Genomic DNA, 16,080 nt, shown 5'->3' on the forward strand with positions numbered 1-16,080 from the left:
GTGCTTTCATTTACACAATTTCACTTAATTGTGTAACACACAACACAACACTATCATGCTACCACTGTTGTTTTTGCTGCCTTTGCTGATGTTGTTTATTGCCACTGGTGGGGATGCCGGAGCACTCCATCCCTAACATGAATATGGCCACATCTCAAAGAGAATACTGAAGTTGACAAAATGTTGATCCTCCATAGCCCTTCTTTTTTCTTGAAAACAAAGTCCTGATATGCAATGTCAGTTGTTAATTTGGTACCCTTATCTCTAACTTTCTGAATTTACAAAACAAGTAGAATATATACGGGCCCAGATTAGGAGACTGATGAGGGCATTGGGATGTGGCCAAAATTTTAACAGAAAACCCTGTAGACCGATCTGTACTAATCTCTGAATCAAACAGGTGAGGGAGGCAAATGCTACTATTATGAACTAGGACTGATAAAACAAGTTGGGGTCTGGGCTCCCAGGATTTTAGTAAGAGATACACATTAAGTAGTAAAAGGCGGGGAAAATATTGTTGTAAGTCAAGAGCAACTTAAATTCCATTCAAAGACAGGAGAATGATCACGTTGGTCCCAGCCAGTTTGTAGATGCCACTTGGTTCTAGTTTCCTCTGATATAAAAGCCTACTCCTCACAATTTGTTCTGACCTGCCCACCAAAACTCAGAAGTTTGGTAGTTAGAAAAATGGCCTTCTGGCTCTTCTCAATAATATTCTAAATGGGAGAATTTTTACTGCGAAGTAAATGCTAACACAGTGTGTGAAATAAAAACCTAGAGAAGCACTAGTGATGGGCTGAGCACTGGGTGTTATATGCAACTGATGAATTGTTGAACAATATATCAAAAGCTAATGATGTACTGCTGTACGTTAGCTAATTGAATTTAAATTAAAAAAAAAAAGCCTAGTGAAGCTACTTATGGGATGTATATGTAAATCCAAACACATAAATAATTATGAGAAGCCATGAATTCAAACTGGCAAAAATAGATAGACCTGATAAGAAATCATCAGTATTTCAGTCTAGGAAAATGCATTTGTATTGTAAAAATACTTAACATCCAAAGAAATAGTCCTTTTGAGCCAAATACTGTCATACTAGAGTAATAGTTACAAGGGACTTGACCAAATGATTTGAAATACTCAAAGACAAATATTGACTTCTTTTATAAAATGAATATGATTTTGAAAAATAAAAAAACAATGTGGTCATATTAATCTAATTAAATAATAGTAGAAGCCAGGGCAACAACATAATTTTATATACAATGGCTGGGATCCCTGGCATCACCAAGGCAGCTTTCATTCATCTGGTTCTACAAACATCAGAGGTAGCAAGTTCTAGAACAAGTTTTTTCAAACTGAGGTCACCAAATGCCCTGACATTTGGGGTTCTCAAGTTCTAGGAGAATTTTATTTTTCCATTTTGGTGATGATGGAATGTTTGTGAAGCAAATTGGAGGATGAAGAACAAGATGAAACAGAAAGGGAGGATGGGGGACACATTCTGAAAAGTCTTGAGTGTATATAAGGACCAGAAATATTTTTTAAAGATTTTATTAATTTATCTGAGACAGAGAGAGAGAGCACAAGCAGTGGGGAGGGAGAGGAAGAAGAAGATTCCCTGCTGAGCAATGAGCCTGATGGGGGGCTCAATCCCAGGACCCTGAGATCATGAACTGAGCCAAAGGCAGATGCTTAACTGACTGAGCCACCTAGGTGTCCCAATAAAAAGTAATCTTTATAGAAGGAAGTTAAGAGTTTCTATGGAATTGGAAGAGAAAACCTGAAGCTGCATTTATGTGGCACTTTACATAATACTGAGGTAGTGCTACTGTTTCTATCACAGAAACATTATCAATGGAGATTACAAGGTTTCCTTTACTTTTAAAGATTATGTATTTATCTATTTATTTGAGAGAGAGACAGAGACAGAGAAAGAGCATGAATGGGGGGAGGGGGAGAGGGGAAAGGGAGAAGCAAACTTCCCTGCCGAGCTGGGAGCCCAACGCGGGGCTTGATCCCAGGACCCTTAGATCATGACCTGAGCCAAAGGCAGATGCTTAACTGACTGAGCCACCCAGGCAGCCATAAGGTTTCTTTTTAACATACCCTTGGTACCCATCATTGCAATAAAATTTGGCTTTTAATCTTAAATGTTATGAGAAGCTGCTACTGTGTTTAAGCTAGGAGTAGCATGATTGAGTACCTGTGTTATTGTTTTGGATTAGAGTGAGTAGCCATTGGAGGCAAAGAAGTTATTCCTAACAACTAACACTTTTTTTCTTTATCAGCCTGGGGTATAACATGAGGTCGTATCTCTTTAAATATTAAGGAAAAATTATTGAGACTTCATCCTGCTTATTCCAAAAGTGTCTTCTTTCCCTTCCTATTTTTCCCCTAACTGAGTCAGTTGTAGGAGATCCAGTGCTCTAGCAAAGTCCCTACATATTTCATCAAAAACCAAGAAAGTGGAGCCAATTTTGGGTTTTTGTTTTCTCTCTATCCTCCTGCCACTTGGCCCTGGAAGTTGTGGAAGTGCAGGCAGAATGGATTAATTAAAGCCCCAGATTTCTGATTAGATGTTGAAAAGAGGGAGCTCCAGGGTACTGGAAATACCAAGCAGATTATAGAGAGGGAGGAGATTGGGAAAGTAACACTATGAGGCTGCTTATGAACTTTAGAGCTCACCCCCAAACTGTATTTGTATGTGTATGTGTGTGTGCAAGCATGTGTGAGTGTGTGTGTGTGGTTCTGCTCCTTATTAACATACCTAAAGCACTGAGGGAGACAAAGTGAACAAAAAATGATTGAGTAAGGAACTCTTGGACTCCATCCCTCCATAAAACTGGCAAAACTTTCAGAATCAAATTTTTTAGAAAGATGGAAATGAACCAATGGCTTGCAACCATTTGTGGAGTGCTTACTCAAGAAACATAGCTGAATCTTTTTTTTTTTTTTTAAATGAGATTTGTGGCATTTCAATTTGCCTAGTCCCATCCCCCACTCCTCAGTTCAGTGGCAATCATGAAAATAATAGCCTGAATTCCTGGTACCAGTGGAAGCAAAAAGGACCCCATCCACAAAGAATTGTAATTATCTGTTTTGACTGATCTGGTGATTCCCTGGAAGTCTGGCTCAAAGGCTTGTCTTAATTTCCCCTGGCTTGGAACTAGCCAAGGGCTAAAACTGCTAGCCAGAGGTGGAGATGGGGAGAGGGCATTTTTCAAAAACATTTACAGGCAAATGTTTTAGTCCCTACTCCCTGAGGTAAAAAAATAATAATAATAATAGATTTGGGGCAAACAAGACTAACCAAAAAGCTTCAGAGAAAAGGCTGGGAAATGCGATGTCCATAGGGCTTTGAAAAGCTCTGACATATTCCTGGGAATCTAGAAGACCTTGTGCGTGCATATGGTTGTGTACATGCTCAGAAAATACCTGATAAGGCAGAAAGCTTCAAATTCTAGCCTACCTAAAGGCTCTGTGCAAACAGGAAGTGAAGGCTAAGACAAAGATGCAAACTCTGATTGAGTGTCGAAGATGTGCATGCACAGAGTCCCTCAGCAAAGTCTAGGAGAATTTTTTTATTCCAAAGATTTAAAGAAATCTTTGTTCAATCATCAGCTGACCACTGAGCTAAAAGAACAGGATTTCGGTGACCACCCACAACAAAGAATACAGGCTTTACAGGATCATTTTAGAAAAATCACTAACTAAGCAACAACTACCACAAAATGAAGCAACAATAGTAAACCCTGGGGAGGAGAGAGACTCTGACTTCAAGAATTGCTGTGCTCTATTACTCAAAATGCCCAGTTTTAAGGAAAAGAAGCAAGATAGTATGGTCCACACCTGGGGAAAAGGCACTCAAAGAAACTGGCCCTAAGAAGTTCCAGATGTTGAACTTTCTGACAAAAACTTTAAATCAGTTACTGTTAACACATTCAAAGAGCTAAAGAAATCCATCACTAAAGATTTATAGGGAGGAATGAGAATGATGTCTCACTTTATGGAGAATATAAAGAGATAGAAAATATATTTTTAAAAAGAAAGAATAGAAGAAGAAGAAGAAGAGGAAGAGGAAGAAGGAGAAAAGGAGGAGGAGGAAAAAGAGCAGGAGAGAAGGAGGAGAAGGAGGAAACAGACATTCTGGAATTGTAACATACAGGAACTAAAATGAAAATTTTACTATAGAGTCTCAAAATCAGATTTGAGCAGGCAGAAGAATCAGTGAACTTGAAGATAAGTCAATTGAGATTATTCAGTCTAAGAAAGAGAAATATAAAAGAATGAACAGAGTCTCAGAGAACTGTGGAACACTGTCAGCATGACAGCATACACATAATGGGAGTGCCAGAAGGAGACAAAAGAGAAAGTGGGAGAAAATATCTGAAAAAATAAAGGCCAAAAATTTCCCAAATTTAAGGAGAAATATTAATCTACACATAAACAAGAAGTTCAATGAACTCCAAGTAAAATAAACTCAAAGGCATCCACACTTATTCAAATCATAGTCGAAGTGTTATAAGCCAGAGGAAAAAAAATCTTGAAAGCAGCAAGAAAGAAGGAACTCATCACATACAAAACATCCTAAATAAAATAAAAGGCTGACTTCTTATTGGAGCAAGTGGGCAGTGGGATGAAATATTTAAAGTGCTGAAAGAAAAATACTGTCAACCAAGAATACTGTATATAGCAAAATAGTGTTTCAAAAAAATGAAGGAGAAATTAAGATTTTCCTAGATAGAAAAAACTGAAAGAATTTTATTTGCTACTAGACCTGCCCTAGGAGAGATACTAAGGAGTTCTTTGGGCAGAAATGAAAGGTCACCAGACAGTAACTAAAATCTACATGAAGAAATAAAGAGCACCAGTGAAGGTAAATACCTACGTAAGTATAAAAGACATTATAAGTATATTTTTTGTTTGTAACTACTTTTTATTTTCTATATAATTTAAAAAATAACTGCAGAACGCAATAACGACAAGTCTATACTGATGGGCATAGAACAAATAAAGATGAAATCTGTGACAACAACATAAAGTAGAGAAAGAAGTAATAAACTTTAAAAGGGCAAATTTTTGTATACTATTGAAATTACATTGACATTAATCTGAATTAGATTGTCATAAATTACGATGTTCATTGTAGTCTCTAGGGCAACCACTAAGAAAATAACTCAAATATATATAATAAAATAAATGGAAAGGGAATTAAAATAGTACACTAAAAAATGTCTGTTTAACACAGAAAGAGGTGGCAATGGAGGAATTGGGCAAAAGAAGGCATAAGACATGTGGAAAACAAACACTAAAATGATAAGGGTAAATTCTTCCTTATCAGTAATCATATTAAATATAAATGGATTAAACTCTCCAATTAAGACAAAAAGACTGTCAGACTGTATATTTTTAAAAACACAATCTAACTGCATTCTCTCTAAAGATTCATTTCAGATTCAAGACACAATAGTTTGAAAATAAAAGGGTGGGAAAAGATATTCCACATGAATAGTTATCAAAATTAGTATAGCTGTGGAACACCTAAGTGGCTAGACAGACATAATAAAAACATAAAAGACTTAAATAATACTATATGCCCACTCAACCTAACAGAACACTGCTCAACAACAGCAGGATATATATACATTCTTTTCAAGAACATATGGAACATTATCCAGGATAGATCATAGATCCTATGTTGGGCCATATAACAAATCTAAACAAATTTTTTAAAGATTGAAATTAATCAAAGTGTGTTCTCTGACCACAGTGAAATGAGATGATAAGTTAATAACAAAAGGACATTTGGGAAACTCAAAAATATATGAAAATTAAACAACACTGTCTTAAATAACCAATGAGTCAAAGAAGAAACCAAAAGGGAAATTAGAAAGTACTTTGAGGTTGCACAACAGTGTGAATGTACTAAATGCCACTGAAATGTGCATTTTAAAATGGTTAAGATGGTAAATTTTATATTATATGTATTTTACCACAATTTAAACATTTTTAAAAAGAAATAAAATACCTCAAAGTGAATAAAAATGAAAACACAAAATAACTAAAATTTATAGGATGAAGCAAAAGTGGTACTCAAAATAATTATAATAGTGAATGCCTGTATTAAAAAAGAAGAAAGATCTCAAAGGTACTGAGTCCTGAACTAATGAATAGACAATTATCAAGGTCCCAAACTGATCACTGGGCTGTACAAACACAGATTTCAAAGGCACTGCCAAGACTTTGAAAATTGAACTGCAACTGGAATCACAGCCAACAAAAGTCATGGTGGAACTTACACCTTGAGCTTAACCAGGTCAATCAATTGCTAAAAGAAAAATATCAAATCTGTCATGGGATTTAAACAAGACTATGTCACATGACATAAGATTTGAAATATCCATGATATAAGCTAAAATAACTTAGAATATGAAGAATTCAGAAAAATCTAATTTACTGGGTTAAAAAAAAACTAATAAATGTCAAGGTCAAAGTAGTGCAGATGTTTGAATTATTTGACAGACTTTAAGGTAACTATTATAAAAATGCTTGAACAAAATTGCAAAGAACGTTGAAACTAATTGAAAAATAAAAGTCTCAGGAAAAATGGAAGATAAAAGAAGAACCAATGAAAAGTTTAGAACTGAAAAATATAATAAATGAAATTAAAATTCCACTGGCTAGGCTCAATAGCATAACAGAAATGACAGAGGAAGGAATCTGTAAACTTGAAGACAAATATATAGGTAAAAATTACCTAATTTGAGCCAAAAAGAGTAAATAAACTGGGGGGGGAAGGAACCTTGTGGAACTAAATGTGTAACACTGTGCCATCAGAGTCTCAGTAGAAGAGAGAAAGTGTGATGCAGAAAATAATATTTTAAGAAATAATAACTGAAAAATTCCCAAATGGGTGAAAGACACAAATTTACATGTTAAAAGAATTTAGCAAACACCAAACAGGAATAATTCAAGGAGATCCTCACCTTGGTACATGTTAGAATCTTCTGAAAACAAAAGACAAAATAAAAAAAAAAAATTACAGCATCCAGAGAAAAAAGATTTATAAGTTATAATGGAACAGCTATTTAAATAAGGGCAGATTTCTTGTGAGAAACCAAGAAGGCCAGGAGAAAGTAGCATCATGGTTCTAAGGCTGAAGAAATAACTATCAACCCCAAAATTCTATATCCAACAAAAATTCTTCAGGAATGAATATGAAATAAAGACCTTCTTAGAGAACTCATTTTAGGAGTTGGGCCCTAAAATATTACTACAAGAAGTTCTTCAGACAGAATAACCTATACCAGAAGTAAACTTGGGACATCAGGAATGAAGGAATGTTCAGGTTTTCAATATGTGTCTGTGTAATATCTAAGACAACCAAAGCATGAAGGCATGGACAGAAAATGGACCCATATGGTGGTAATGTTTTTATATCCAACTGAAGTGGTAAAATATTGAAGCTAAGTAGACTATGAAATGTTACTATCTACTTTGTATTCCTAGATCAACCACTATAAGATCTACAGTAAATGATATAGTCATTTCCCAACTTATTTCTAAGGCCAGCATGACCGTGACACAAAATTCAAAGAACTGAAAGAGAAAACTATAGGATACTAGCCCTTATGACCATAGATACAAAACTTCACAACAAATATTAGCAAGTTGAGTCTAGCCACAAATGGTAAGATTTATCTTAGGAATGAAAGGATGTTCAATATTTGAAAATCCATGCTATCCACTATAATAACAGTTTAAAGAAAACATAATACCAACTGGTGAAGAAAAAATTATTTCCATGAAATTCAACATCCATACCTGATTTTTTAAAAAAACGAAAGAATATAGTGAGTGCTGTGAAATGTTTAAACCTGATGATTCACAGACCTGTACCTCTGGGGCAAATAATACACTACATGTTAATAAAAATAATTCTAAAAAAAGAAAAAGAAAGAATAAAATGAAATTAAGAAAAGAGACAGAAACCTCTCAGAAAACAAGGAACAGAGAGGAACTTCCTCAATCTGATAAATGGCATTTATAAAAAAAAAAAAAAAGCCACAGCTAACCTGGTAAAAGGCTAAATTGTTTCTCCCTTAAAATTAAGAGCAAGGCAAGGATGTCCACTCTATCACTGCTATTGAACAACATACTGGAAGTCTTAAACTTCCAGAACTTAAACTTCTATAACTCTTCTAACTTCAAAACTCAATAATGTGGGAGAAAATGACCCAATTTATAAATGGGCAAAAGATGAAAATAGACACACCAGAGAAGACTTAGTCTTGGCAAATAAGCCCATAAAAAGATGCTCAACAGGGGCACCTGGGTGGCTCACCAGGTTAAGCCTCTGCCTTCAGCTCAGGTCATGATCTCAGGGTCCTGGGTTGGAGCCCTACATTGGGCTCTTTGCTCAGCAGGGAGCCTGCTCCCCCCCCCCCTTCTCTCTCTGCCTGCCTCTCTGCCTACTTGTGATCTATCAAATAAATAAAATCTTTAAAAAAAAAAGATGTTCAACATTATTATCTATTAGTGAAACACAAATTAAAACTATGATGAGATCACACACATATTATAATAGTTAAAATAAAAACATACTGACAACACCAAGGGCCAACAAAGACCCTGAGCTCATGGAACTCTCTTACGCTGCTGGTGGGACTATAAGATGGTGCAGCCACTCTGAAAAATAGTTTGGCAGTTTCTTATAAAGCTAATATACTCACTGGGTTCTCTAGGTATGAAATGAAAACTTATTGGTTCAGCCACTATGTTAAACAATATAGAGGTTCCTCAAAAATTTAAAAATAGAACTACCAGATGATCCAGTAATTCCACTCCTGGGTGTATATTCAAAGAAAATGAAAACAGGCCATCCAAGAGATAGATGTATTCCTATGTTTATTGAAGCATTACTTGTAACAGCCAAGCTATGGAAACAGCCCAAGGGTCCACAACAGATGAATGGACAAAGAAGACATGGTTTACATATACAATTGAATATTACTTAGCCATGAGAAACAAAGAAACCCTGCCATCTGTGACAACATGGGTGACCTTGAGGACATTATGCTTAAATGAAATACGTCAAACAGAGAAAGAGAAATGCCATATGATATCATGTCTATGTGAGATCAGAAAAAGCTAAAGTTAAAAAAACAGAGTAGAATGGTGCCTACCCAGGGATTACCAAGAGAATTGAGGATATGTTGTTTAAGGGTATAAACTTGCAACTAGCTGGAGATCTAATGTACCTCATAGTGGTTAGAGTAAAAAAAAAAAAAATACTGTATTATTAACTTAAGCATTACTAAAAGACTAGATCTTAATTGTTCCCACCACAGAAAAGAAAGGATAATTATGTGACATTATACAGGCATTAGCTAATACTACAGTGGTAATCGCATTGCCATATATAAATGTATCAACACATGTGACATCTTGAAGTCACACAATGCTTCAGTGATTCATACGACTGAATGCCAGAAAAAAAAAAAAACAGTTGACTTACCATATGAAAATTTCTAAAGGAAAATTTAAAAAGGAAAATATGAAATTAAAAATATGGCATGTGAGAAATATGTCTTTAAGAGCAAATCGCTTAGCCTTAGAATACCTTTGTAGTCTGTGCTATACTTAAAAAATATTTCACTCCCTGCTGAAAGGAAAGTAGAATTAAGACTTAGAAAAGTAAGGAAGTTCATGTTTTGCTACAAGCTCTACAGAAATGACAGATTTCTCTTGTGTGTTTTCCTGCCACTCAGAATATCAACAGATCTGGGACTCTTGTCAAAGTGTTTCCTAGCTAGTCTGTCTTTCTACATCTGAAATGGAAATCACTCTTTTTAGGGATGTCAAGATTTGTGAACCATCTTAAGTAATTGAGGGAAGTCACGAAATATGGCTAGCATAGAAGATGGCTTATTATCCATCTCTTTCGTTCATCATTCCAGACATAAGTGACCTTAAATTCATTTATTTCTTACTCCATTCACACATACTATAAAAACTCAATCCAGGATGCCTGGGTGGCTCAGTGGGGTAAGCCACTGCCTTCAGCTCAGGTTATGATCCCAGGGTCCTGGGATCAAGTCCTGCATGGGCTCCTTGCTTGGCAGGGAGCCTGCTTCTCTCTCCGCCTCTGCCTGCCTCTCTGCCTACTTGTGTGCTCTCTCTCTCTCCTTCTCTCTGACAAATAAATAAATAAAATATTTTAAAAAATTTAAAAAAAAATTAAAACTCAATCCAATGTCCCTTGATTTGATATAAGCATTTAAACTTTGTCTCCAATGCTGTAGCTTTTTATAGGCTTGAAATAAGCATCTGATCATTTTTCTTAATCTAAGCCACGTCATGAACCTTGGTTCTTTCACAGTTTCTATTAAGAGAGTGACAGTATGAAAGGGAGGAGATTTAGAGACACCCACAGAAGAGTCCCACTATGGAGCTTGGCAGTTTATTCAATGCAGGGGACTGGGGAGCTAGAGAAGTAGGGAGGCTGAGTGCAGTAAGGGAGACTTCAGCATCAGATGACTTCTTCTTATTTCTTTATTTTTTTATTTTATTATTATTTTTTTTTACTGAAGTGTGTTTGACACAGCGTGACATTAGTGTGGGTATACAATGGTGATCTGACAGTTCTTTACCTTATGTTTAGCTCACCACACGTGTAGCTACCATCTGTCATTACACAACACTAGTGTAATACCACTGACTATATTCCCAATGCTGTACCTTTCATCTCCTTGGCCTATTCTATAACCATAGGCCCATACCTCCCACAAACCCCCCTTCTCCCATTTTGCCAATCCTTGTTCCCCTTTCCCTCTGGTAACACCAGTTGGTTGTCTGCATTTAGGGGTCTTATTTTGCTTTATTGTTTGTTCGTTCACATGTTCCTTTTCTTTTCTTTCTTTCTTTCTTTTTTTTTTTTTTTTTTGATTCTACAAATGAATGAAGTCATAGGGAATTTTCTTTCTTTGTCTGACTTATTTCATTGAGCATAATACCCTCTAGGTCCATCCACACTATCACAAATAGCAAATTTCCTTTTTATGTATGAGTGGCTGGCCGTGCTATTATCTGAATTAGGTAACACAGGAAAAACATAGGCAGAGAATTATAGAAGATTCGAAAGGAGAGCTATTTATCTATATTTTACCAGTATATTTATTTTTCAGAGTTTGGATAGAGTTTGTATTATCTCTCTCTCTCTCTTCCCCTCCCTCTCTCTCTCTTTTAGTTTTTATTTATTTATTTTACAGAGAGAGACCACAAGTAGGCAGAGAGGCAGGCATGGGGAGTGGGTAAGCAGGCTCCCTGCTGAGCAGAGAGCCCAGATGTGGGGCTCGATCCCAGGACCCTGAGATCATGACCTGAGCCGAAGGCAGAAGCTTAACCCCCTGAGCCACCCAGGCACCCCTGCATTATCTTTTAAAGTAGTATTTGTTAGAGGATCTCAAGTTTGACTTTAGAGAGGACATTGTGGATTTTAACATCAAAGGAATCCTCGAGAAAAACAGATTTGAAGTGAACAAGGAGACATGACATTTCACAGAGAAAATCAAATCTTACTTGAAGTCACGTAAATTAATAGTGAAAGTTCTGTTGGTCCCCGAAATGCAAGAGGAAAGAGAACCCTTAGAAGGTGTAGTGTCTATGGTACGAAAGTCAGGACTTCTCATACACAGTGAATTTGGTCCTCCTGGTGGCAAATTTCCAGGAAGCCAGACCCTTCCTGCTCAAATGATGTGGTTTCCTAGGGGACATATAAATAGTCTTTTCCCCACACACAAAAAAGTTAAGAATAGAAGCCCAAGACCCTCCCACACATCAGAGCGCAGCTGTCAATGTGGCCAACAGAAGCATAGCATTGGCAAAAGCAGCTCTGGCAGGATATAGGGAAAGGTAACCACAGAGGTAGCAGGGAGTGAGGAAAGAACAGGAGACATGGTCGTAGAGCAGAAACTTAGTGCAGAAAAGAGCAGCTGGAGCTCAGGAAGTGGGTAAGAAGAAAGAAAGGAAAACAGGTGGAAGGATTTAGAAGGATGTGTAAAGAAGGTAGCAAGGACCTGCTAGAAACAGACTAAGTGCAAACCAGGTGACCCTAGAGACAGCCTGTTTGTTTCTAAGACAGGATCAGAAGGTGGGAGAAAACCCAGGCATGACAGAATCAGACCAAAATATCGGTCTTCATCCAGGGAAGAACTTACTGGAATGGCCCACCGTACCCCTGGTTCAGACGGCCCAGAGCCCTATCCCCACTGCCCACCCCCATCACATCCTGGGAGGCAAATTCAACTTTTATTTATTTATTTTTAAAGATTTATTTATTTATTTGAGAGAGAACACATGCACCTGTGAGTGGGGGAGAGGGAGAGAGAGAATCCCAAGCAGATTCTCCACTGAATGTGAGCCTGAGGAGGGACTTGATGTCAGGACCTGAGATCATGACCTGAGCCAAAATCAGGAGTCAGACGCTTAACCAGCTGCACCACCCAGGTGCCCCAAATCCAACTTTTAGAAGGCAGTGCTAGGTCCAAAGCATACCTCACTACCTCTTAGTGTTAAATTTCAAGAACCAGTTGAAAAAGTTCATCTTGTACACATTCTTGAAATATAAAACCTAGTCTATTCCAGCAGGCTTTAGTTCAGACAACATTATGGTTTCATAAATTGTTGCCTGATCTTCTAGGAGTTAAAAATCTAACTGCAGATATTTATAATCTACCATGGTCTTTTAAAAAAAAACCCATTAAGGGAATGCTAATTATTAAATATAATGAGCAATTTAAAGCTAGTGGTATTCTTCAGATAATTAAATGACCTTTTGTCCCTTAAGTAAACCATCTGATAATCTGTACTTAATTACCAACAATTCATCTTCTGAATCCCCTGAACTTCAAATAAGGATTTTAATTAATTTTATCATTATAACCATTAATTGCTGGCAGCTATAATCAAACCTCAAAAACCTAAGGGCTAGTATCTTCTTTTATTCTCAGAGGCAATGTGATATGCCTCTAAGAGACAAAGGCTGAAGCAAATGTTAAAATAGATTGTGTGCATTCAAATGTACCGCCCCACTGCTTACCAGCCATGTGAACTTGGGCAAATTATTTTCATGATGACTTGATTTCCTCATTAAAATGGGGACGATGATAACAGCGATTACCTCATGAGGCTGTTATAAGGATTAAACCAACCTAGAATAGTGCCTCAGTAAGTACTTATTAATGAATACAGAAAACATTTAGAGCCATGGATGGTAAATAGTACTCACTGTATGTATTAACCATAATTCTATTACTTTCTGATGTTCCTCACAGTAATTTTTAGTAGTTTGAAGTATGGAGTAGTATGAAGTTTGAAAACATGACAATGAGCTCCATGATTCCCAAAAGACCAGAAAATAAAGTAACAATGATAACATTATAGTTCTGTTTTTAATAATTAGTTAATCTCAGCGTAATAATTCTATCCCTTTGTGTTCCCCAGAGTCGAAAACATGTCAATGAGATTGGAAGAAATCAACGAAAGAGAAAATTTTATGAAAACTTCCCTACAGACTGTTGACCTTCGACTTTCTCAGCTGGAAGAACTGTCTAGCAGAATGGTGAATGCTCTTGAAAATCTCGCAGGAATTGACAAATCCGACCTGATACAGACCCGGTCCCGAGCTTCTTCCGAATGTGATGCTACTTATCTTCTAAGACAAAGCAGTATCAACAGCGCCGATGGTTACAGCATGTATAGATACCATTTCAATGGTGAGGAGTTGCTGTATGAGGATGCTTCTCTCTCCATGCCACCGGGGACAGGATTCAGGAAGAAAGCCTGTTCCTTCCGAATGAAGGAAGAGAAGGAGTCAAAAATGCATCTGGTACCAGAGCGTCAAGGCAGCCTTCACCTTTTATCCGGCACAAGCCCGCCAGCAACACCAGACTGCGGTCAACTTGCATTAGACAACGTCAAGAACTCTTCAGAGCTGAAATTAGGTCCAGACACTGGGATTGCAGCCGAAGATGATGGAAGGCAGGCCGACTCTGAAAGGGAAGAAACTGTTCCCCCAAGTGTAAATCAACCAGATGTTATGCATGGACAGAACAAATCAGATTTTCAAAACCCTCAGCTCACAGTGGAAACAACCCAGATAGAAGGCACAATTTCCTATCCCCTGGAAGAAGCAAAGCTGATGCGTTATCACCCTGAGGAAATGTTCCGTACTTGTAAAACAACCAAGTCCAGAAGCTTTGTGTATTCCCGCGGTCGGAAGCCGGTCAGCGGGGTTAACACCTGCAGCACAGAGTACAGTTCAATCATGGACCCAGCGAACCCCTCAACACTTCCACGGTGGACGACAGAATGGAAATATCAAGTTCGAAAGATCACACGTTCTCGCAGTACCGACATCCCTTACATTGTGTCAGAAGCGGCCAGACAAGCCGAGCATACACAACAATTCGCAGACACGGAAAATGAGAACTGTGTGTCTGAAGCAACCTCTCAGATCTCTCATTTATCTCTAGCTGTCCCTGACAGAACCAAAAAGGAAAACTTACTGTCTGTGAAACCTGACCCAACTCTGGGGTTCTCATCTTTAAGGTCAAAAAGTTTACACGGCCACCCTAGGAAAGCCAAAGCCAGTCAGGACAAACTAGACAGACCTGGACATGCCAGCAGTGTAAGTAACTTGGCAGTTGTGTCTGGGATTACAACAGAAGAACAGAAGGCCAGGCAAGAGAAAACTTCCACAGAAACTGCATGTTGACATGTTCTGTCTCTTTGATCTTTAAATCGAATCCACTGATGACTACCATCTTGGTCATCTAAATAGCATCAATTTCTGAAAACACTTTCATTAAAACTGTCCGGCAATTTGGACATAAGATGTAAAATTCAATGCACTAAACATAAAGTCATATTTTGCTAGCACATGTTAGTAAACTTAGGTTGTTTTTAGTTGGAGTAGGATCAGATGAAAGTGACAATATTCCAGTTGAGATAAATTGCTTCATCTGTAAACAATTCTACAATCTCTTTGTTAGGCAATCTCTAAATTGCTTAATCGGTAAACGATTCTACAACCTCTTTATTTCTCGTTATTTATTTCCACCAAGTAGCCTAAGAAATGCCTTTGGGTGCCGCCAGTAGGTTACTAAAGGAGTAAACAGCTATGTAAAAAGAAAAATTAAAGAGAAAGCAAACGTGAAAAAAAAAAAAAGAAGGGGGAGAAGAAAAACAAAATTGTGAAGTGCAAGAAGTAAGAAGTGGAAAGAAGCCATCGGCATCATATTTTTTATGGGTCTTTGTTTTCTGTTTCAATGTTTTATGTTTTACAATGACACGGTGGAAACAAAAATACACTATTATGTCAAAGATCACACTGTCATAGTTTAGGGTGACCAGGAGTTGTGTTAATGCGTAAAAATAAAGTATCCAGTGTGCATTTTCCTGTTGTCATAGAGTCCCCGATAGCAAACACAAACACCTCTGCCTATTCAATGGTTTGTGCAAAGCTGTGGCTAAAACCAGAAAGAAACATCATGAAGGTCGAATTGTTGAGAATCACGGAGACCATTCATGGCTGAGAATACAGGGTCTCACACTTCAAATTATAAGTTCAAAAACCTTTCAGACTACTGAGCCCCCATCCTCAGGTCAGGAGCCACTCTCTAGAACCCTTAATACCACCCCTAGCCCCACGGCTCTTGACTATACAAACAGGGGCAGAGAGGGGCAGAAAGGGATCTTCTCTGGCTAATGCAGAGGGCACCAACACTCATAGAGGCTAAGAGTTGGATCCTTACTATCTCACAATGGCATCTCTTGGGAGGACTCAAGGAGTCTGGGAGCACACAGAGAAGGCCAGCCTCATGCCTGAAGTAACATGCCTATTACTACTTTAGTGAAGTGTCTCATGGCGGGAAGCATGTCAGACAGAAATGGGGATGATCACAAAATAACCACTACACCCATTCTCATGTGAGACTCAGGCTGTCACATTGTCATAAACTGGCAAGGGAAGAGAGAGAGAGAGAGAGATTCCCTGTAGTTATGCTAGTTAC

The 16,080-nt window shown here is 37.6% G+C and overlaps 1 protein-coding gene across 1 annotated transcript in view; it reads left to right on the forward strand.

Moving 5' to 3' along the window:
* Positions 1-15,473, forward strand: part of TRPM1 (transient receptor potential cation channel subfamily M member 1) — an 85,370-nt gene extending 69,897 nt beyond the window's left edge. The window contains exon 26 of the mRNA XM_032835937.1: positions 13,511-15,473. Within this exon, the coding sequence (XP_032691828.1) occupies positions 13,511-14,783 (1,273 nt within the window). The 3' untranslated portion in view covers positions 14,784-15,473. The remainder of the gene's footprint in view (positions 1-13,510) is intronic.
* Positions 15,474-16,080: the final 607 nt, after the last annotated feature.

This window comes from Lontra canadensis, unplaced genomic scaffold (assembly GCF_010015895.1).
Source record: "Lontra canadensis isolate GAN:19392208 unplaced genomic scaffold, GSC_riverotter_1.0 scaffold89, whole genome shotgun sequence".
In the NCBI taxonomy this organism is placed as follows: domain Eukaryota; kingdom Metazoa; phylum Chordata; class Mammalia; order Carnivora; family Mustelidae; genus Lontra; species Lontra canadensis.